The following is a 22943-nucleotide window of genomic DNA, read 5'->3' on the forward strand; positions in this document are numbered from 1 at the left end:
CAAAGCAGTCTGGAGTTGGGGCTGTCTCCATAGTTTAACGTATTGGCAAAAACCAAACTTTTAATTATTAATTTGGGTATTGAGAAATGGATGACAAATTTTAAACGCCAAGAAAACACCTTCCTTCCCCTTCACCCAGCAGCAACGTCAGTCCAACACCTCTCTCCCCTCCTAATAGCAACACCCGTTTTCACTGCATTACACACAGCCTTCCCCATCCCTGTGGTGGGCAACAAGCAGCTCAGTTTTGGTCAGTGCTAAGGGTTACTTTCTACTCCTCTCCTCTGGCATGGGAGCCTCCATGGGCCACAGTCCCTTTGGGGTGTCTCTGCTCCAATGCGGGTCCCCCATGGGTGACAGCCCCACCTGGTGGCGTCCTTCCTGCAGCACGGAGTCTCCTTCAAGTGTGTCCCCAACAGCATCCCTTGCTATGCACCTCCTCCCTGTTGTTTCTCCATACTTATCTTATTCCTCTGATTTTTATTTTTTTTAACCCCACCATCAAATGTAAACCTTTACTAAAGGTTTTTCATTCCTGCAGCATGAATTGCCCCCTGCCTGTGTTCCTCCCCCTGCCAGGGTTGGAAAGAAGCCCTTGTTCTGCAGAGGAATTAAATGATTCACCTGAAAAGGGCTGGCAGAGCCAGGCATTACGCTGACCCCATGCTGCAGCACAGCTGCTTTCACAATTTGGCTCCCTCCCACTTGCACTCCTAGCTCCACACTGAGCAAAATGCAGTGTTGGGACCAAGGTCCCCCCACCCACTGAGCTGGGCTCAGCAGGAACCAGTTGCAGAGCAGGAGCTCTGCACCACCCAGCTCCTCGTCCAGCCCTGCAGCCCAGCCAGCAGCACTGAGGCTAAGGGGAGATCACAAAAGCCTTTGGCCCAAGCAGTGCCAGCAGCAGCACGTTCCAGCAGCAGCACAGTCTGCTCCCAGCACAGGGGGATTGTGGCTGAGCTGCAACGCTCAGGGCCATCGGCTTGCACACCTGCATGCACCCGTGGCATCCCCCAGGGCTCGGGAAGGCTGGCACTGGGTGGAGAGGAACAGAGGAACTGATGCTGGTTTTCCCCCAAAAGTCCCTGCTACAGGGTAATAGTGGGGTCCCAGAGGGCACACGTCAGGTATGGGGTAGCCTGAAGGAGGAGAGGAAAGCTGTTGTAAAACAAGAGAACAGGCAGGTTGAAGGCAGGTCTTTTCTGACCACTGTGCATGAGCTGGTAGCCCAGCCTGAGCACCTTTCCCCACCTGAAGGCACTGTGTGTTGTACGTGTATATACAATCCCTGCACATACAATCACCCATTCATGCCCCGCCAGTGAGTGCAACGCTTCGTTCACTGGACGAGCGAGATGCTGTGGTGCGCCACTGCAAAGACGGGATAGAGCGGTGCCGCAAAGGTCTCCCTGTGGGAGAAGAGGATGGCACAGGAGTCGGGGTCATAGAAGAGCACCTCCCCTCCTGCAAAGTCAACCAGCACGCCGATCTCGGCCGGGGACTTGATCAGCTCCACAGGCTGGGGCTGACCTGCGTGCAAGAACCTGAACTCCTTGTCGTAGCGCGAGAAGACCCAGGAGGCAGCGTTGAAGCCCAGGCGGACCTCGTTGCCAGACCCCTTCCGTGGCAGCGAGCCGTAGCAAACCCCCAGCTTGTAGGCGCAGCTCTTCTCCACGCTGATCTTCCACGCGTGGAGCCCTGTCTGGAAAGCTGCAGTAGCCAAAGCGTTGGGCCAGTGGTCAAATCGGTCGGGGCAGTCCAAGTCCAGCTTTGCTTTCTTGGGGCTGAAGGTCAGGGTTTTCTTGTCTTCTGACAGGCTCAGGTGGGGGCTGACAGTTTTCTCATCAATGAGAATTTCTTGAGAGCCTGGGAGAGAAGCACGCAGTGAGCACAGATCAGGCTGCCCCTGCCCAAACCCCCCAGGGCAGTCACAGCCAGAGCTATCAGCACCACCCTCAGCACACAACACCCCTGTGGATCAGTCTGCCCCCGCAGGGTGACACGGTGACAAGGACAGCACTCATACTGCCACTTCTCATGGCCTGGGAAAGGATGGAAGGAGCCAGCTGGGAGCCAGGGACGAAATCCAGAGAGGAATTAGCACTCGTTAAACTGAACAAACATGCCAGAGGCAACAGCCTGGGAGCCCTGCCCCATCCGGCCGGGCTGCCAAAGCCACCTCTGTGGCTCTGCAGCCTTCAGATTTCACCAGCTGCCTCTCTGTCCATGCACTGAATGTTTCACAGTCACACACATTTATCTTATTCTGTCACAAAAGACAAAGCAGCAGCGTGGCCAAGCCGTGGTTTGGTTCATCCTAACAAAGAACAGTGATCCGAGCAGAGGCTGGGAGCAGTTTCCATGCATGGCAAGGAGCAACCCAAACCTCAGCCCTGTTCCCTCAGTGCCCCTGCCCGGGTGCTGAGTGGGGGCCGGCTCCTCCCTGAGCCAGGTGCGTCAGAGCCGCCTGCTGCTTGGGAAAACTTGCAAAGCCAGTACCACAGGAACCAGGAGGGCTGGGCGGAGAAATCCCTTCCCTCCTCCAAAGCACACTCAGCCCAAGCTGTTCTTCGACCAACACTGCCCATCGGCCCTAACTGCGTTCGGAGCAGCCTCAGGAAGCGGCACCAGGCATTAGAGATGAGCCGGGCTGCGACTTGATGCAGTTTTCCTGTGACACAGGGACAGGTCCTTAATTCACAGGACAAAACCAGCGATTTGCACCCTCAGGGTCAGCACCCAGCACCACTCACCCTGCCTGGGCCACACGCTTCCCCCTGCGCCACCCTTCCCCATGGGACACACAGCACTCCGCAACCAGGATGTGAGCACCGAGTAACTGCTCAAATATCCCCCTAGCCCCATAAAATCCCAAAGCAAAGGGAAAAGGCTGATGCCCAGGTGACTCACCCCTGCCCACTCGCGGGGAGATGGAGTTTCTCTGCAGGTGCCCCTCCTCGCCCTGCCTTCCCCACCCTCATTCATTTTATGTCTTCAACTGCCACAGAAACAGGGCTGGAGCCGGTGAGTCATTTGCTCTCCCAACCGTCCCGCTGGGCTGGGCTGCAGGAAGATCTCGACCACGCGAAGCCGGTTCCTGCCATTTCCTCATCACCCTCTGCCTGGCGCTCGGCAGCTGGCAGGATGAGGCCCTCAGAGACCCAAACCACCGGGCTGCAGCCTGAACACGGCTGTCCCAGGGCCTGACCTGCACACTGGGGATGTGCCACGCACCCACAGTGTGAGGCCTGCACCTTAGGCAGGAGCTATCGCAAGTAATGGCAAGCAGAACGAGGAGCTAAGGCAGCACCCCCACAGCCTCGCTCACTCACGGCTTGCTCCATAGAGCGCCAACCAGACGCCCTGCAGCCTGCCTGCCCGCCACGCTGCGCTCAAGGCAGGTTTCCGCAGCCCAGGCTGTGCCCGCGCTGCCTGCTCAAAGGCTGACGTTCCAGGAAGCCAGGCGCTGCTACGAGTTCACAGAAAAAGGAGCAGCACGAAACTTCAGCTCCCGCTGAGCAGGGCACTAACCCTGGTGCTGTGCAACGCGCACCCGTCCTCGTACAGCGTTGCCTTCTGGTGCTCATCCACCCAGGGCAGGGCTGCCCCGATCACAACCACGTAACTTCGCTGCAGAAATGTGGTTCCAGAGGAGCACCCGAGGGAGGGGAAGCGCTGGCCTAGCAGCAGAATAATTCAGATCAGTGAATTTTCCTCCTCCGTTCTGTCACCATTAAAATTGCCCTCTGGATATTCCTGTATATTCTGACAAACTCCCCCAGGAAGTCATCTCACCTCACAATCTACTTTCTTTGTGTCACTCCCTCAGCACGCTACCCTCAGAGAGGCTTTGCCACTTCCGAGGAGCGATGGATGCTGAACAGATAAGTTTATGTCTCTTAATTAGGTATGTGTTAGTTGCAGCACATTTTACTGTGTTTAAAAATCAAAATTCCTACTTCCAAACTCACCCACCTGGAACCTAAACCCTCGTGCCCAGATGCAGGCAGCACGGTGAGCGCAGACGCCCCAGGCCGCAGAACTTCACCGCACAAGAGCCCGGCACCTCAGCCAGCAGGACAGCCACAGCCTGCGAGCTTTGAAGGCAGAGAGGGGCGAGATGTCTCCCCTCCGTGGAGGGCTCTCTGCTCGTGGCCGGCCGGCCTCGACATTCAGTGCCTGCCCCAGAAGGACTGGGGCTGCTGGCTATGAGCTTGGACCCCTCCTCACACAGTGCCAGGGGCTTTAGGTGACCTCCAAGTTGAAGGCAGAAGCTGCCAAGGCCAAACATCATCAATAAAGGCCTGGCTGCCACCTGAAGGCATCAAAGGACTCGCTTTTATTTCTGAAAAAGTGAAATGGAGGTTCTGGTACCTTCTGGCTCCCAAGCTTTTGGGAGCCTACAGAGACAAACTACCTTGAGATTAACCTTTTTTAAAGTAGATAAACAAGACAGTCACAAATTCAACTGTCTTTGGAAGAGGGAGCACTAAGTAAAACGTAATGTTATGGTGTCTTCATGAAAGCTAGGACCACTGAAGTTAATATAAATTTTTTTAATGCTATGTCCTAGGTGGACATAGCCTTAAATGTCCACCCAGGACATTGGACTAGCGAGACAGCAACAATAAGGCAGACACCCTCAGCATATAACAGTGACTTGTTACATCTAACCACACAAAAAAAAAAACATCAGAGTAAAATTTCCATGTAATAAGTGCACCACCAGTGCACCCACTACTAGGACCTACTGACTTAAGGTCACTACATCTGACAAGGACGTTACTGGGAAAGGAATCCATAACAAAAGCATGTCACAACAAAGGGAATTAGGGAAAGGTTCCCTGCTTCCCTTGACAGCTCTAAACATCTGCTGAGAACCTGCCTAGCTTTGGCAACGTACAACCGCAGGATTTTGCATGAATGCCAGTAATCAAAGACTCAAAACAGAGCAAACTGAATTAACTGCAAAGGGAGAACAACACCAGAGTTTGCAGTAAAAGAAAACCGCTGGCATTGTCTGGTGTTCAGATTCCCAAGCCAATACTTAAAAGCCCTAGAGCAATACCAGTCAGAAGCACACACATTTAAAGGAATCCGAAAAGAGGGGAAAACTGGGAACCACTCATTGACATCAAGGGCGAGGTCAGCAAAAAATCAAAAGTTATCACTTAAGCTTTGGGAAGATCACCCAAAGGATTGCTCATAAGGAGACACACAGGACAAAACTGTTCAAATTCTGAAGGATGTCACCTCCTTTGAGGAACATAAAAAATAAACAAACAAACATTTGAAACGCTCTAATGATGTCCTTTAAATAATACTAGAAGCAAACATTTCACAATTAGCAATTCAAGCAGATCGCAGCTGAAGAAGACTGTCTCTGACTGCTCCGAGCTGGCAGCACCTTGGTAAAACCGTACACAGAGCACATCACTGGTCTGGCACTCGTCTCTGACGCCACGTCGGCTGTACAGCGAGAGCTGAGCCAGACCACAGACCCCAAACGTTTCTACCAAACCACCAGCTCGTGCACAGCCACAAGGTCTGCTTATGATCAGAAAGCTACTGCATTTGCTCTCTTCTCGCTCCTGCACGTTACAGAGTGCCTTACAAACACTGCGCAGGTGATTTCAACCCCTTTTAAAACCGCCAGTAGGGCAATGCTGAAAGCAGTAAAGGCAAAGTTCCTTATGGCAGCAGGAGTTTAACTGGTGTCACCAAGTGACCCAGGAAAATGGGAAACAAAACCAAGTGAGGTTATGCAATGGAGAGGATAAAAGACACGGTCTTTTCAAACTCCAGTACTCCTCTTAGCCACCCTCTCTCTCCTGAACCCCTGACAGCTGCTGCTGCTGCCCACCTGGCTGGGGAGCACCAAGCAACCTGCAGGGGCTGGGTCAGCAGAGGGGGCAGGAGGCACCAGGTCCTCCACCTGCCAGGGCAGGACGCAGCATCAGGATGTTTCTACAGGCAAAAATCAAACGAGCTTGCAGAAACCCAGATCTCCAGAGAGGATGAGACCTGAGCAAGACACTGACCTGTGATGCAGGAGAGAACAGCAGAGGCCCACAGCCGGTGTAGCAGTGGACTCTGAACACACTGCTGATTAAAGTTTAACTTCACAGACTCCTGCGGCTCCAAGATTCCCTCCGCCACCTCTGTCCTAGCAAAGAAACACAGGAGTTATTTTGAAGTCTAGTGATTAATTGACAGTCTGAGAGGTCTTTACAGAGATCACTAGGAAGCAGTTCAGAAATACGAGCTGGAGTGGTTGCAAGGGCGGCACTTGCTGCAGAGAAACTACAGTGAGTGGGGGTTTCTAGACAAGCTCTCCTCCTGAGCGATACTTTCGGTTGGCTTTGATCACAGTCCCTTCTGAAAGGACTTCTGTGTTTTAAAACACAGCACCATTAGCCTGAGTCAACAGCTTCCTCACTCAGCACACACAGATTAAATGTGTCTGAGACCAGCCATCGAGATACAAGAGGAAAATAATGAACAGGCTGTAGGGAAGGAATCAGGTTTCCCTGTGAGTTTTTTTGTGGACAAAGCCTGACTGTTAGAGCAGAGCAAGCAGGGACTCCAGAATTCATGCACCATAGCAAGGAGGTTAAGGATTTGCTGGGTTCCTGTGGCTTCCAGCACCACATGAATTCATCTTTTCAAGTGGAGGCTGAGGCTCTGGCACTGGCTGCCAGTGATGTGCTGCAGCAGGTTTATTGTTCTCTACGGGCCCGCTCCAGGCAGAAATACTCCCAGAGCATGCCAGCACTTCAGGTGGACAATCCAATCCTACCTCCTGCCACCAGGCCAGGGACCAGCTTGCTCCATCTCGCTAGGAGCCCCGTGTTGTGTTCTGAGGAGCTGGAGGAGGTCTCCTGTGAGCAAGTGCCAGAGCATCTGCCAGTGCCTCTGGAGAGACATCGCACATCCTGGTCTCCAGTGTTTCTGGTGCAGTGCAGCATGTGAAGCAAAGACCAGAGGACACGTTGGCATCTCTGTGCTCTGTCCTTGTCCTCAGCAAAAGCAGCACAAAGGAGTAAAGAGCGGGTGTCACCACTGGCAGAGCTATGGCACGCTGCTCACACCAGGAATGCAGAAGGTGCAGGCGAGCTTGGAGAAGGGGTGAGGAAAAGGCCCAGGAGTGGCCAGGTACTAACCTCTCGAAGATCTCTTTTTCTGCACGCTGTGGACAAGGAGAGAAAGAGTCAACACAGCTGAAATTAATTAATCCCACAGATTAATCCCAAACACAGGCTGGGACATAGCAAACCTGGGACCCAGGGAGCACCATTCTCCTTCCTGACCCACATAAAACACCCCTCACCCCAGCCCTGACTTCAGGGAGTGTCCAATACCCATTTTCTTTGGCTGCAGCACTTTTCACTCCTTGACTCAGAAAATGAGTGGGAATGGCTGACAGTGATGCACCTTCCCTGTATCTAAAGATCTGTTCTGCTGAGCCAGGGACTGGGCAGGTGACGGAGGCTCCAGTGGGGTGTGGGAGCTTCCAGGCAGCCTGCCCTGGCTCTGCTGAGTGTGCAAGCCGTAGTGAGCAGAAGACTGAACACAGCTGGTTCATCTGGTGCAAGGGAAACACAGGGGAGACCTATGACAGGTGGAAGGTCTCTGGAACCACAAAGAACCAGATCAGACCCCATACCCTTTGGTATACACCAGGCTGTCTGCTTCTGGGAGACTCTTACTGCTGTGCCCTGCCCCAGGTGTGGAAACCCCAGCCCCATCTGTCTGTCAGGCTCTCTTCTGCATCCCTCCCTCCTCCCCATCCTGCTGGGGCACTGCAAGGACATCCCATGCATGCAGCCAACAACCCTGAAAGCTTTCAGTAAATAGCAAAGGTGCAGCAAGGGATAGAGAACCAAAACCAAGACACAAGTAACCTTGTGAGCAATCCCATTTGTTTCTACACCTGCTGACAATGGTGCATTCCCCAGGTTCAGCCCAAATACCAGAGGAGAAGAATTTTTGAGCCCTGCTAAAACAGAGAGCTGCAGGGTACGCTACATGCCTTCTCCTGTGAGATGACATGTATCAACTCCTGAAGGACACAATTGCCAACACCAATAACCCACAGTGGAGAATTTATTAACTCTATTTCCCCTCCATTATGTGGTAAAAGGAGAAATAAGAGGGCCTTGCTGTTTTCTCCCATAGATATCTGATGGACCTTGCGTTCCAGCCTCTACTGTAGACACTGAGGCCACAACCCAGGCACCAGGCTGCCAGGACAGGACAGACATTGTGGTTACCACTGAAGGGACAGTCATCTGCCTTCTGTCCCTGGATCAGGTCTGTCTTCCAGGCAGAACTTCTGCCACCCTCTTCGCAAAGTTAGATGTGAAAAGCAGCAGCTAAGAGCAAGGAGGAAGAGGTAAAATGCCCGCCTGCTTGCATCTAAACTGAGAGGAGTCATCTAGTAAACCATGACAATTTAATAGCCAGAAAAGAAACCAAGCAAAGCTAAGCGCAGGCTGCTTTGTATGATAAATACCCCACACAGAGGTATGCCAGACAACAGGTTGGGCTTTGAAGAATAGCTGCAGGAGCTCCCAAGGATCACATTTTTATTAAAACTAGACAGAACACTAGAAAGCTGATGGCCCAGTCTAACTGCTCGAGCTGTCCTGGCTGTCAAGCCTGGAAGGCACCTGAGTGGGCAGCACCAAGCCAATAGCTTGGAGATCCGAGTCTGAATGGTCCTGACAGCTAAACCTCACTGCAAAGGTGGGGAAAAAAAACTCAAAGCAAAGGTGAAACCAGGCAGAGCAGACACTCAGGAACCACGAAGAAAACAAGGGGGCTTCTCTTGAACAGTTGAAAAAGCTTCTCTGAGCTAGACCTGCAGATGTAGGTCCTGCCCAATGCCCTCTCCTGCTGTCACTGCAGCAAGCTACTGAACACCGTATTTAAGTCTCCCAATATCCAGGTCATTGTCTAGGTCGTTTCTGGGCTGACGGAGCTGTCCCTTGGTATGAGGGGAGGGTACTCACCACCAAGCCCTGGTCATCCTTGTTGGTGATCATGTCCACCAGGTAGGTGCGGAGGGCATCCAGCTTCTGCAAAGCCTCAGTCCAGTGCTCCTGTTGAGTCAGGATGCTCTGGTGCACCCGCTCCTCCTCTGTGTGCACGTTCTCCAGCAACCGCTGTTCTTCATTTTCACACACCTTTCCTACAAACATCAGCCTCTGGATGACCAACTCTCGTGCCCCATTGGCCGCAGTCTGCCAGAGCAAGGAGAGAGGAGAAATATCAGTCTTGCTTCAGCCCAAACAACAGCTTCCGCCAGCTTTCTGTAGGCTCAGCTTTTAAGATTACCCTGTTAATGAGCCCAAGCCACAGTAACCATCATGATGCAAACAGAGGTGAATGGGATAACCAGGCCCAAACTTGCTGACTGCCTCCAGGCCCAACCAGCCACCAAAGTAAATGTGCAGTAACCACTAATCACTGTGGCATGTAAGTGACAACCGGCTGCTCTGCCAGGGACCAAAGTGTCATCCCTCCTCACAACTTCCAGGATTCACAACTAGCGAGAAGCAGGAGCCGACCACGGGAACTGTCTGTCCTCAGTGACAGCGAGGCACAAACAAAAGCAGGGCTCTGAGACACCGGTCCTAAAGCAATGTGTGATGGCTGCACACCAGCACAAATAAATTTATTTTACTTTTTTTGGCAAATGAAGAACGAACTTCCAGTGTATTCTGGCTTTTTGAAAACTTCAAATAACAGAAACAGACCTTGAAGCCCCAGGAGGGAGCTCAGACCATGGATACACTCAGCAGTGCCATCTCAGCGCTGCCCCAAGGGAAGCAATCACGGAGCAGACAGGACAGGGTGCACTGCGATGGGAAGTGCTCGGTGACACCGCGCAGCTCCCCAAAAAAGCGAGCCTGAGCCACGGGGCAGGCACACAGCCACACAGCCACACCACCCCTCTGTGCCTCGACAGCCACCACGCTCCTGCCGCCCGCTCCATGCAAACCACGGTGCTCGGCCCCCACATGCAGCAGTGAAGCAGCTGCAAGAAGAGCAGGAGGAGCAGGAGGAGGAGGAGGAGGAGGAGGAGGAGAAGCCCCAGGAGCAGAGGAGCCCCCCGGGACCACCACAGGAGCCAAGGGAAGGGAAGGGCTTTACCAGGACGCTCTGGCTCTTGGCGGGCAGCACCTCGGCCATGTGCTTGGCGATGGCAGCGCTCTGCAGCTGCAGCCGCTCGCACTGGTCCACGAGCTTGTTCTGAAACACAGAGCCACGGGCTGAGCTGGGGGCCAGCCACCCCGCACCCCCCGCACCCCCGGCACCCCCACACCCTGCCCGGCTCCCCGCAGCCCTCCCGGGCCCCCCGCACCCCGACGGAGCCCCCGCAGCCGGCCCCGGGCAGCGCTGAGGGGGGGGTGAGGGGGACGGGACCGGATCCCCGCGGGCCTCACCCAAGCCCAGGCCGGAGCCGCGGCGCCCCGGGCCCCGCTCGCCTCCTGCCCGCGGGGCCCGGCACTGCAGCGCGGCGGGGCCGTGCCCGTACCGAGCCGTGCCCGAGCCGAGCCCCCGGCGCTTACCCGCAGCTCCGCCGCCCTCCCGGCCGGCGCCCCCCCGGCCCGCTGGGCCATGCTGCGCGGCTGCGGCACCTGCGGCAGGTGCGGGGATGAGGGGGGGGGGGGCGGGAGGCCGCGGGGCCGGGCCGGGGCGGGCGCTGCCGATCCCGATCCCGCCCGGCCCGGCCCCTCCCGGCCCGCCCCGGCCCGGCCCCGAGCCCCGTGGGGGGACCCCGAGGCCCCGGCGCGGCCCCCCCCTGGGCCCGGCCCCGCGGCCCCTCCTGGCAGGCGGAGCCGCCGCTCGCCCGGCCCCGGCCGTCGCCAAGGAGCCGCCGGCGTCGGGAGCCGGCCTGGGGGCACGGGGAGCTCGGGGTTTGTACCAAACCGGCCGGGATTTCACCCGAATTGCCGCCGTCACGGCTGCCCGGGGCTGTGGTCGCTGTCAGGCTGCTCCCGGGGGCTGCCTGACGCCCCGTGGGGATGGGGGGCGATGGCCCCGCCGCTGGAGGTGCAGCAGGGGGAGAACACACTGCGGTGTCAGAGCCTCGGGTAGGGGGTGTTTGGAAAAAAAATACGGTAGAAAATGGTTTTGGTTTCTTTTAAGCAGTGCGTTTAGAGGGGAGGGAGGGCGGGAGATTTGCCAACGCAGGATTCGGTTTTTTGAGGTGTAAGCGTTGGGTGAACCCCCTGCTGCGGGGTCCCCGAACACGGCACGGTGATCGACCGAGTTCACAATAAATGCGTAGGAAAGCCTGCCAAGGAATAAAACCTGCCGTGCACATCCTGCCAAAGAAGTTCGTTCATTCAGCAGTCAGGAAAATCTGCTCGTTCCTGCAGCGGGCGCAGCTCCCGCTGCCCTCACAGACCCCACGGCCTCTGCTCCCGTCCCACCTGCATCGAGCTGAAGTCAGGGTGGGAAGGTGGGAAGGGGCCCAGCCCTGGAGAGCCGACCCCAGGTGAGCTCTGAGATTTTTATTTTGTGGGAGAAACAAATTACAGCGTTCTTCTCTTGTCACAGAAAAATCACGTTTGTTCCTAACGTAATGTAACACTCTGGAACCTCAGTCTGGCCAGAAGAAGAAAATGATTGAATTAACACTGCCCCTGAGCTGTGAGGTTCATTGTTCTTTGCATCTTTTGATGCAAACTCACAGATAGAACAGGCAGAGATTAACTGGGTATTACTAATTGCTAATCTCAAAGGCTGCCAGGATAAAATTAGAAAGGGAATGTATTGGAAAAAAAACGAAAACAAAAACAAAAAAAAAACCTCTTGCTTAGTGCTTCTAGTATTTGGTTCTCAAGATTTTGTGGGAGAGACTTGAAGCATGTATTTTCTTCACTAGATCAAGTAGGAAGGGTGTTTTTTTCTCATATTTTATTAGCAAAACACTACTTGTCCAGAAGATGGGAGTGTTAGCGTACACCTAGAGCAGACTAAATCCCATTAATACGTCTTGATCTAAGAAGAATCCAATTACTGTACACGGTAATTCACTGTCATTGGAACAGGTTCGTTGGTGACTGCCCTTCATCTGTGACCGTAGCCGGTGTCTTTAATCAGTGGGGGTTGTGTCACACCCAAGCCAGACAATTTCCCAGAACATGACCCTTGAGGATAAGTTGTGTAGACTGGGATCTCCCAGGAATATGGAAGTCCCAGTAATGGAGTAAGAGGAGGAGTAAGGCACAAGAAGAAGTATAAGCAGCAGCTCCATCTCTGTTGTGGCCTCACCATGCTTGGGCATTCGTAAAGCTCAGCTGAAAGGCCCCAGTAACCACATCTCGGCAGCTGGCCCTACACTAAGCAAAAGGTTGGACTGGGGAGCTCCAGACATCCCTTACACTGAGATTTTTTTTCTCTTATTCTAAACAAAGTTAAGATGTAGATACCATGTTGCCTGCACTTTGTCCTGTGAATGCAAGAAGCAAAAATCTCTCTGTATTCCTGGTAACGCTGTGTCTCCTCACCCTCAGGTCACGTCCTAGCAGCAAGCACCTCAGATGATGCAGTGATGCTCAGTGCTGCTGGCCGTAGTTGAAGCCGTGCTTTTCAGTAGTGGGATGGGGAAACTGCAGAGTAAAATCAGCTTCCACTCCACCAAGTACAGGTAAAGCAACGTCAGATGATCATGTCTTAATAAACCATGTATATGAATGGAGAATATAGCAAGCATGTGGTTCGATAGCTTCATTATTGGATTTATGAATTAGAATTTATTTTTGACCCTTGCTTCTAAATTCTGCCTAGCTTATTTGGGGGACTAAAATCCAAAATACAGCTCACAGGAGTGGCTGAATGTGTAAATGTGACCAGTGGTTATGCTCTGTGATTGCTAAGGCAGAGCTCTCTCTGAAGGCTAAAAGGTCTAGGAGTGGCTGTTTAGCCCAAATATCCAAAATGCTTCATCATCTCTTCACACTGCCATCAGTTTTCATTGGTAAGGTGCAATAATTAAGTATCTGGCAGCAAAAGTGATGATCTTTGCCTGGAGTATCAGCTGAGAGCACAGGTTGGTGTGGGACCAGAAGCACCTGGCAAGGCTGGTTTCAAAGAGCCAAAGTGCTGGGCCTGCCAGGACAGCAGCAAAGCCTGAAAGGCATTCATGGAAGTGGAGACTGGAAAAAATGAAATGCGGTGTTCTTCTGTTCGTTGCACTGGCGTGGAGTGAGTGAACAGACAAATATTTAGCAACTCAAGATATAGAATAGACATACTCCATCTCACCTAGTCCCAGAGACACATTTGTCTGTTGACAGCTTCCCTTCAGCTTTTTAAAGTCTGATGTTGTCATTCTGCAGTCCAGCCAGTGGCGCAATCTCCTAAACCTCAGTCCAAGTGGGTGACATCACCCTGACTTTGCCTTAAAATGCACTGCAGCTCCTGCCACTGTCCCTCTGCCTGTTGCAGGGCTGATGGCTCCGTGGAAAAGACAGGACCTGGCAGAGGTGTTCAGCAGCACAACCCCGTGCACGCCGATGCAGTCACTTCTGTGGCTGCTCTCAAAGCAGACCTGTGTGTGTCAGGAGGAAAGGATAAGGTATGGTACTGGCCCACCACAGGGCACAAAACGCAGTCACAGGCGGGAAAATAGATTGGCAGAGACATTAGAAAAATAAGGGGATGTGGTTTAAATGTGAGTTTTACATGTTTCTGTGATTGCTACCAACTTTGTCAGTGATCTGTCCGAATTGAGAAGGAAAAGGTGAGCTTAGAATGAGGGCACACACTGAAGCACAAATTTCACAAAGGGTCAAATTTCATAACGTTCTCCAGAGGTCAGGTCATGTCAAATGCTTTCACCCAAGCTTAGAACCAATGAGCTGACCCTTCTCTGATGTTATCTGACAAAAGACAGGCTCCAAAGGCAGTTATATTGGCTGTAGGAGCTCAAAACCAACAGTATCTGTTCAATCTTGGTCTGTGCACAGGTCTGAGTATAAAATAAACCAAGATAGTGCATGAGCCTTCTTTGTCCCGTTTTGCTGCTGATGATTTCCTTCCCCTGGTTCTCTGCAGAGCGTGGCTGTTTGTAACTGGAGATCTGGAGCTGTGCTGAGGCGGTTCGTTGGCCATGAGCATGAAGTCACCAAGGTGAGTGTCAGCTGAGCCTGGTTGGGGTCTTCTGCACCCGCCAGAAACTGGGAAAACAGGAATGATAGAGCACGGTTTGTCATCCACAGAGGGCTCACTTTGCTCTGTCAGAGTTACCTGGGTGTCAGAATGTGTTAGGTTTTTGCCAAGCTCCCAGCTGGTACTTTGCTGTCCAGGAAAGAAGCACTGGTGGCAGCCAGAGCAAACAGGGGACCAGGACACTTGGCTATTTGCTTATCTTCCCTTCAAGAGACTGCGTGACAAAAACTCAGGATTAATTACTAGGTCAAGTGTTTGATTCAGAGATGCTCTTTGCTTTTCTTCAGGTCTCATCCCACTAGACTTGTTATTCTACAGAACAGCTGTGCCCAGGAACAACGGGGCTTTAATTTTCCATCCAGCATCCTGATTACAAAACCAAATATGCTACTCTGAGAACAAACTTGCAAGGGTGCATACGTGCTGTGCATGGCTTGGCCGGTGTGCCTCCCATCTGGGAGTAGCCAGGGATTCCCTTGTGCTCTGGGAAGTTGAAGGGATGAAGGAGGCTGGTGGTGCTGCCCTAGGAAGAGCTGAGAATTCACATTTCATTTCATCCCACTGCTCAAAGTGACTGTAATGGGCTCATTTTGTTGTTTTGTGTGTGTGCATTTTGTTGTGTTTTTTTTTTGTTTTTTTTTTTTAAGGAAGTTTTTGCCATAAAATTAATTGTTTCTGAAAACAGGATGGGGGGAAAGGCTTATTTTGCAGCATTACACTGATTCCAATGTCTTCTTTCAGAAGCTTCAGCACATGTGAGCTTCAAAGCTGGAATTCAAATTTAGCAGCAAGGTGCCTTTGTGTCAGGAATGTGCTTTTGCTTACTCCTGTGAGAATACATCCAAAATTGGAGCATTTTTTTGCCTTTAAGAACAACAGTTTGTATATGGTGATAGCATGCCCCCCTCCTACAGTTGGTATCTGTTCAGGTGCCCTTCCCGCAGAGCAGAGCTGACCCCATCTGCTGGAGTCAGCCTTTCCTGGTAATTGCAGCTTCCCTTCAGGTGCCAGAACCCAAGTCAGAAAATCGGTCTTCTGCATTTCCTTTTCTCCCTGTGCTCACCAGGAGGCTCCTTCATTGCCCAGCTCAAGTGGCTGCGGAGACTGGAATCCCCTTTGCCGCTCAGGGTGGAGGAGAATGGGTGTGAGACTGTTAACCCAGCAGATCTCACCAGCCCTCACTGTTTGATTGTGGAAAGATGAAGAAGAAACCAAGAAAATGACAAAGAAGCATTTATTACCACCCTGCCTCCTCACAAAGGCACTGCACAGAAATGCCTGGCTCAGCCTCCAGTTTCTTCCCTTACTATAACAACCTGAAAAAGAAGCTAACCTGCCACAGCCAGCCACTGCCACAAAGCCTGTCTGCAGCCTGGGCTTGCTGTCCCCATGTCATCCCTGACCTCCTGCTGTGCAGGAGCTGGGGAATTCAGTCAGCCTCTGCACTTGCTCTGGGGAAACCAGGTTAATGGCTGTGTCGCCTGTAGCTGTGGTCACAGGGAAGGTGATCGGAAACCGTCCGGGTTCGTTACAGAGCCAACAACCTGCACTGTTCCCCGGGACTTGCCCTTGTGCTGGAGAAGGTAGCAGGAGGAGAGGAGGTCATGGCACAAGTGCCTCCAGACAGCGTGCAGCTGAGCTCCGTGATCTCTAACCAACCTCAGCACCAACCAATTCTTTTTAGGGGCATCAGGGGTGGTTTTCTCCTCCATCAGCCATGGATTTTCCTTGGCGATGCTCCTGTTGCTCAGGTTAACATCTCTCTGTTTGTCTCTGTGGCTCCGCTGTACCTTTAGGGCCTAAGAATCCATTCTCGGTGCTTCACTGCTTCTGTCCCCTCTGAAATTTTGGCTGACTTCCTGGGACAGTCCTGCACCCTTGTCTGCTTCTGGTGGGTCTGTCTGGGAGCTGAAGCCCACTCAGGTGCACGGGTTGTGTGGTGCCAGGTGGGCAGAGTGACCCTGAGCACCTCAGGAGCTTTATCCCCTCACAAGTGGGAGAAGCTGGGGTCCATCACAAAAACAGTTCCCCTGCAACTCCTGGGAGTGAAATTTACACCTGTGAACCCAAGAGCCAGTATTGTATTCAGTCTTTCTGATCTAAGACAGCCCAACTGTGCTACACAAGCGATCAGCAGTGAGCTGGGCTCTGGCATTCATCTTCCTGGGCTAAGAACGGGCGAGCATTTTTCCTGTTAAGTGTCACAGGCGAGTACCAAGATGTTCTCCAGCCCATGTCTCCAGTTCAGGGCATCCCTGGGGACAAAGGGGGATGTTGAGGGCTTTTCTTTTCACAGCTCTTATTAAATCCTGGTGTGTCCTGACTACTGTCTGTGCAGAAAGTGCAAGTAGTGATAGCTCTATAGAGGTCTGTTGGTGTTCTTGAAGGTGCCAGTTCAGGGTGGGAATGGAGATAACGAATCAAGTTAATGAGGTAACCTCTCCTTGCAAAATTCCTTTTGAAGGGGAGGGGGATGCAAAACACCCTGGAAACCTTCTTTGAGCCTGGGGTTCAGGGCAAGAGAGATGCAGCCTTTCAGTGTCATTATTGGTCTTGGCCCAGAACTAAAGATGAAAAATAGCCAAGTGCTGTTGACGTTCTTCTTGTACCAGAAATCTAAAACAAGGTCCATCATGGGGTAAAATCCTCATTCCTTTGCTGCATGTTGTTGGGAGCCACAGCTGCTGCCTGCCCGCTCCAGGCTGGGGCTCACAGCAAGGCAAGGCAGAGCCCCAGACCCCGCTGCACTGGGCTTTGCCCGAGGCCAGGATCTAGCAGAGCAGGAGCAAGCAGAAGTCACAGGTCCTCCGTGTGAGCACTGAGCAATCCAGCGTTTGCAAAACAGCGTGAAGGTGAGGCTCCTCCCTATCACATCTCTGCATGTCTCAGATTTTGACACGATTGAGCAGCACTGTGCTTTCCCTGCACACGGCTGGGCTGGGCAGGAGGCTGACCTACTTCTCCCATCTGGTCCTTGGCAGGTCACCTGTGACTCAAATAGAATCTTCAGTGCATCCCGGGACAAGACAGTAATGATGTGGGAGCTTCACAGGATTTCAGGGCCAAGCCAGCACTTCCCAGGACATGACCTGGTTGTTACTGGACTGGCTGTGAGCCCAGGTGAGGACCAGCACACTCCTATTCCCCAAACAATGATTTCTTCCCAGTTTATCTTGACAATTTCTGTATGTTAACGTGTGGTTGCAGATGCCACTCAGCTGTGCACAGGCTCGCGAGACAACACTGTCTGCAAGTGGGACGTAGAGACCGGAGGGTGCCTGGGCAGAGCTGCTGTCTCCAGGAACCTGGTAGGAGCTGCTGGTTGCTCGCATCCTGTAATGGCAACTCGCTGCCTACTCGGGTACTTCACAAGTAAAGCCACGTAGAGTGAATTTGCCTTGAACTTGGCACTGCAATAAGCCCTTGAGGCACCGCACAGATTGCCTTTATGTTTGGGGAGATCAAAGCCTGGGGGTAGTTACCCTTTCCTCCAGGAAACAGCACCTCTCATAGCACAAAGATACCAAGAGACGTGTGGTGATTTATTAATTCCCTCTTGTACCAGCTCGGCAGTGGAGTTGTATCTTCTGGTGCCTGTGGTGCCCTTATTCCCACGGCACTGTGCCCCGCTGAGCTGCTGCTGCCTCTCTGCCTGCTAATAAAGCCCAGCCACCTCTCTGGGATCAGACCAGCATTGGTCCCAACAGCACTGGTGGGAAACAGAAAAAGCTTCATCCGTCATTTCCTGCTCACTACCCAGCAGGAGAGCGAGGACGGGGGAGCTTTGTGGTTGTGTACCTACAGGCAGATGTCAGCCTGGGCTGCACGCAGAGGTGGGCAGCACGTTGCTCTTCCCTTCCCCTCCGCAGGTAACACATCTGTGCTGGGTTCCTGGGGAGCCCTACGTCATCCAGACGTCAGAGGATAAAACTGTCAAGTAAGTGTTACAGGTGGCCACAGAGAAGGGAGTTACAACCTGGGGTACATGGCAATGGATTATGGAAAATGTCGGTACACAAGGGGTCGGTTGGTTGCTTTTCATAAAGTCCTGGTGTAGCCAGAAGCCACCTTCCAGCTCACCTGGGTCTTGGAGGGTGGTCTCTTGCCAGGGAAGGACAGCATGGGGACACCCGAGGCTGTAAGCAGCACTGGGCATCAACTATGTGTAAAAAGAAAAATGGTTTGGAGCTCCACGGAGCTGCTCTGGCTAAACACTGATTTAGGGCTCGGGGCGTGGGACAGACAAATGCAAGTATGCAGTGACAGCATTGAGAGGAAGGAGGGAGACTGTCCCATGATGGAAGAGATCAAAGGCAAAGTGAGGGCACGGTGGGGGCACCGAGGGAAGCCCTTCGTGGCAGTGATGCCCCATCCTCCTTCCCCCCTCTCGTTGCTTCCAGGATGTGGGACAGCCGGGAGCTGCGGGTGGCACAGACGTTTCCAGGCAAGCAGCACATCCAGACGTGCTGCGACGTGAGCCAGGACGGGCGGTATGTCCTCAGCAGCAGCAGCGGCTTCGCTGGGGAGGGCTGCGAAGCAACCGTGAGTTGGCTGGGCAGCCAAGTCCTGCTTTCTTCTGATTTTTCTCTAATCTCCACCGCACACAGCAGAGGGCAGCAGATCAGTGCTCCAAGGGTCTGCCTGCAGCAGAGCACAGATCCCACTGCTTTGGCCTTATTCTGATGTCACCAGTAAGGCCTGAGCTTAGTTCCTTCCTGCCTGTCTCTTTGGTGAGTCTGCTGCAGTAAGAGGTCTTTTTCCTCATTAAAGCACCGGGATTTTGTATCAGTTTGCAGGGACGTGTTCGAATGGTAACAAATGATGAAAATCCTTTGGGGTCTGAAGTGCTCTAGGACTGTGAGCATAAGCAGGGGCTAGAGGTGATGTTGCACTGCTGGAGGTAGATGTTGCACTCAGGATTGGCAAGGAGCTCTTTAGCCTCCTCCCTTTCTTCATAGGACAGCTCCATGTTGGCAAGTGGCACTAACGGAGCCTGAGCTCTAAGCACTGCCTGTTGCCTTGCAGCTGTGGGACCTGCGGCAGACGAGGAGCCGAGTGCGTGAGTACAAAGGGCATTTCCAGACCACAGCCTCCTGTGTCTTCCTTCCACGGGGCCCTGCTCTCGCCCCCAGAATTGCCACATCCTCGTACGACAGCAAAGTGAAGGTCTGGGACCAAGACACTGCAGGTAAGGGAGGGTGCTGCCCACTGACTGTGCTACCCTGGGAAAGCAAAACTGCTTCCTTGGTTTCTGTCTCCCTGGGGTGATGAGAACACACCTGTGTGTGCCTGTAACCTCTGAATTTTAATCAAATGCAGCCACGGGGCAGGGTGGAGATAAGCAGCAGAGCAACTGGTGTTGTGCCAGGGGCTTCTGCCTGCCCTCCAGCACAGGAGGGTGTTTGGGTGCATGAGGTTGGAGGTGGTGGGTGTCCTTTAACTAAAAGGAAGCAATGACAAGCTGGCTTTGAAAGGTGTCCAAGTTCAGCAATGAAATGCAAATGATAAAAATGAAAAAGGGCAGTGGAACTCCAGGGCTTCCCTCAAATACAGGTGGAAAGCTGCAAAGCACAGACTGTGATCACCCTCTGAGTGGGAACTGCAGGCATTTCACAGTTAGCCTGCTTGCTGGAGGATTTGGTGCGGGCTAAGTCCTCACGTGAGCTGGACACAAAGGCTGGTTACCTGCCAAACCCTGACACAGCAGCGGGTTTGTTATCTAATGCCTTGCGCGGAGGGCAGAGACAGTTCCTTCTGGGAAGCTGTTTGGGTTCACTGACATGCTGTGTGCTGGGTCCAGCAAAAATCGTTAGCGTTAGACACTCACTGTACTAAGAACCTCTTCACACACAATTATTTTAAATAGAATAAAAGTAGAAACCTGATGTTGTCCCACAATAAAACTCTCACCTTCTCTTTTCACTCACCTCACTTTTTACCCTGGTGCCTGTGCACGCTGAGACAGCCTTGGGGTCGGCAGCAGCTCTGCACGTTGTCTCTTTTGACCTTCAGCTGTCAGCTCTAGTTCAGGTGCTGTCTGGCAGGCCGACGTCGCTGTGCAGGGCAGCTGCCTGTACGTCCTTGTCACTCGGCTCTGCGACCAGCTCAGCACGGGGCTGGTGCCTGCATAAATACATCGGGATTTCTTATTAACAGACACAAACAGAAAGGCTGATGTGGCTCTGAACACTCTAAATCTTACTTTCGTTTCTCTTTTAGAGGTTTATCAAAACTGTGTGAGGGGTTTATCAAAACCCTTGGAAAGAATTTTTCTTGATCATAAGCAACTTGGGAGAAAAGGCATGTTGTAATGCCTCCACGTGAGCCCTGTGGTTCTGTCTGTCCATCTGTTTTGGTTTTCTCTCCAGCAGAGGTGCCTGGCCTCAGCCTGGATCCCTGTTCTGGCCTGCAGGGACCCCAGGGGGGCTCACCCAGCACAGTGGGGGGCGGAGGGGGCAGCACGGCCCTGCGCATGGCTCACCTCCCTTGCAGCCGACTGACGGGCGAGCAGATGGGCAGCTGGACACACAGGGGCAGAGCCAGGAGGTGGGAGCTTGGGGTGGTCCTTCCTTACCTTGGAAAACCACACATCCTCAATGATTTCTCTCTTGCCTCCCCAGCCTGCCTGGCCACTGCGTACCTTGAGGGAGCAGGACCGCTGGCATCACTGGCCGTCTGCGACAGCTCCACGCTGCTCTGCGCCACTTTTAACTCAGGGATCCACTTACTGCGGATGAGAAACGGTGCCAACCTGGAGCTGGAGGAGCTGGCAGTATTCTGACCATAAGAACCTTTCCAGCAGAGACTGCCCCACAGGCAGCCAGTTCCCTGTCAGCTGCCCCTGACTGCAGGCACAAGACAACGCCGCACCTGCAGAGCGGTGACGCAGCTCAGGGGCAGCACAGGGGCTGTACTGCTTATTGCTCATAGGTGGTGGGAAGCAATTAGAGCTGTCTAGAAGAAAAGCCAAATCATAGCTGCATTCGGGCCAAGTTCTCACTCCTGTAAGAGCACTGTTTGATTTGCAAAACCTCCACGCAGACATGAAGCGGGCTAGCAGAAGAGGACCGAGGAGCTATGAGAAAGCATGTACCATCCCTGCGGTGGTTCTCAGGTCTCATCACAGCACTGCTGCCCTACAGCAGGAAAGCTGGTTTTAGTGGGAGGAAAAAGAGCAACCACCTTGGACTTTATCAGACAGTGTGAGAAGAAATCATGGATCTCTGTCTCCTTCCCTAGACAAGATTTAAATCAGCATCGCTGTTCTGTTTCCCTGAGCCAGCTCATGGCAGTGCCTCCAGAGGGCTCCAGGAGCTGAATAATCGGTGTATTTACATTGCTGTGATGCAGCAGGCTCTCAGGACACATCTGGCTCCCATCTGTGGAGCAGATGGTTCACATCTGGCCAGGTTGGTCTCTGGCTAAGCCAACAGGCAGCACTGCAGGGTGCCAGGGCATCAAGCAGGGAAGGTGTCGTCCTTCTCCTTGCTCCAGCTCATTGTCCTGTTTAGTGAAGCCAAACACCATGTGACAGAAATCTTGCACTGGCATTTATACCCCTGGGACAATGTGTGTGTGTGTAAATGCAGAATGTTCATGGGTGTCCAAAATTTCATCTAAAGCCAGCTAGAACCATGCTGCTGCCTCCAGGGGGAGCAGGCTGGCTAAATGCTGGGCAAGGGCTGCCCCATGAATGGCAACCCGATGAGGTGTGCCCTTGTCCTTAAGGACAGGGAGATCCCTGGCTCTGCAGCTGGAAGCTTGTGCTTCTGAGCTCGGACAGTCCCTTTAGCAGACCCTTCAAGAGGTGCTTGGGCACACAGCTAGGCATCTAGGCTTACACAAGAGATTTCAATTAAATATTTTTCTGTGCTATTTCCTGGCCTCCAGCTTGTTAACATGTTTCTTGGGAGCAAACGAGAGCATCCAGCGCATCGCAGGTGCCACCATATTGCTAGGAGGAGGAGCAGGCACACAGCTCTGCTGGAAAAGTAACCCATGAGTAGTTTGCTAGTAGTTTGCTGTTGTTGAAACAGCATGGTCCCACGTACACTGCCCACGTTGGAAACAATGCTGTCTGCTTTCCCAGGGAACACAGACAGCACCAGCTGGCAAGAGGGGAGATGAATGTCTTCTCTTTTCCCCTGAAGCTTTTTTCCATTTCTTAGTCAGACACAGAGGTCAGGGTGCACATAGAAATTATGTTTTGATTTTCCAGACCACATTTGTAAAACTTCAGTTTAAGGAACAAACAACAAATAGGACATTTCTTCACAGTGTAAGTTAGAACAAGAAATCCTGCACTGAAGTAGCCTTCTTTGTATCACACGTAGTGAGACACAGAAAAAACTTCAGCAGGAGGTAACATCCATGGATTTGAAAGACCCAATTTGTAAGACAGCTCAAGGAGCTAGGACATAAGATAGCCTGAGATGGTACATGGAAAATAAAAACCCTTGGCCTTTAACATCTACTGCAAGCAGATACAGGCCTCTATGTTCAAACTAACTTGCAGAGGTAGAAGAACGTTTCTCCTCCAACAACTGACAACTCTTTATTTTTTGAATGCAAACGAGCTTTGAAGCCACAGACTCCTATCAAAGCAGCCTGGAAAACAGAAGGTAAGAACGGTATTGAGGCTGTACAGCACACCATCCACGAAGTGCTGTGTGGCTACCTACAGATGTGTAAAACAAACTGGAGAAAACTCATGAGCCTAGCTTGGAAGGGAGGTAGAGAAACAGTGTCTGCAGCAT

The 22943-nt window shown here is 52.7% G+C and overlaps 2 protein-coding genes across 6 annotated transcripts; one reads left to right on the top strand and one right to left on the bottom strand.

Annotated features, from left to right (window-relative positions):
• Nucleotides 1-33: 33 nt before the first annotated feature.
• On the bottom strand, nt 34-10722 carry BSPRY (B-box and SPRY domain containing). Its single transcript, XM_068656730.1, has 6 exons — nt 10578-10722; nt 10159-10257; nt 9015-9245; nt 7164-7189; nt 6042-6166; nt 34-1866 (listed from the first exon to the last, which is right to left on the bottom strand). Exons 1-6 carry the CDS (start codon nt 10626-10628, stop codon nt 1340-1342), a joined length of 1059 nt encoding a protein of 352 aa, XP_068512831.1. The 5' UTR covers nt 10629-10722; the 3' UTR covers nt 34-1339.
• Nucleotides 10723-10788: 66 nt separating this feature from the next.
• Nucleotides 10789-22884, top strand: WDR31 (WD repeat domain 31). 5 transcript variants are annotated; one of them, XM_068656733.1, is made up of 11 exons: nt 10789-10925; nt 11300-11509; nt 12531-12664; nt 13465-13594; nt 14074-14148; nt 17169-17307; nt 17395-17495; nt 18057-18124; nt 18588-18729; nt 19213-19375; nt 20808-22884. In XM_068656733.1, exons 3-11 carry the CDS (start codon nt 12618-12620, stop codon nt 20966-20968), a joined length of 1026 nt encoding a protein of 341 aa, XP_068512834.1. In that variant the 5' UTR covers nt 10789-10925; nt 11300-11509; nt 12531-12617; the 3' UTR covers nt 20969-22884. The 5 variants fall into 5 exon arrangements, with proteins under 5 accessions (XP_068512834.1, XP_068512836.1, XP_068512835.1 ...); XM_068656735.1 differs by lacking the exon at nt 11300-11509 and having other exon boundaries at nt 10824-10925; XM_068656734.1 differs by lacking the exon at nt 11300-11509 and having other exon boundaries at nt 10885-11102.
• The last annotated feature ends 59 nt before the right edge of the window (nt 22885-22943 follow it).

The sequence above is a fragment of the Anas acuta genome, chromosome 20, assembly GCF_963932015.1.
Source record: "Anas acuta chromosome 20, bAnaAcu1.1, whole genome shotgun sequence".
NCBI lineage: Eukaryota > Metazoa > Chordata > Aves > Anseriformes > Anatidae > Anas > Anas acuta.

Coding starts and splice junctions, on each gene's coding strand:
- BSPRY (XM_068656730.1), bottom strand. CDS start 10,628: ATGGCCCAGCGGGCCGGGGGGGCGCCGGCCGGGAGGGCGGCGGAGCTG. Junction 9,246..10,158: donor CCAAGAGCCAGAGCGTCCTG/GTAAAGCCCTTC, acceptor TTGCTCTGGCAG/ACTGCGGCCAATGGGGCACG. Junction 1,867..6,041: donor TGTTCTCTCCTGCATCACAG/GTCAGTGTCTTG, acceptor CTTCTCTCCCAG/GCTCTCAAGAAATTCTCATT.
- WDR31 (XM_068656731.1), top strand. CDS start 13,160: ATGGAAGTGGAGACTGGAAAAAATGAAATGCGGTGTTCTTCTGTTCGT. Junction 17,496..18,056: donor CTGCTGTCTCCAGGAACCTG/GTAGGAGCTGCT, acceptor TCCCCTCCGCAG/GTAACACATCTGTGCTGGGT. Junction 18,125..18,587: donor TCAGAGGATAAAACTGTCAA/GTAAGTGTTACA, acceptor CGTTGCTTCCAG/GATGTGGGACAGCCGGGAGC.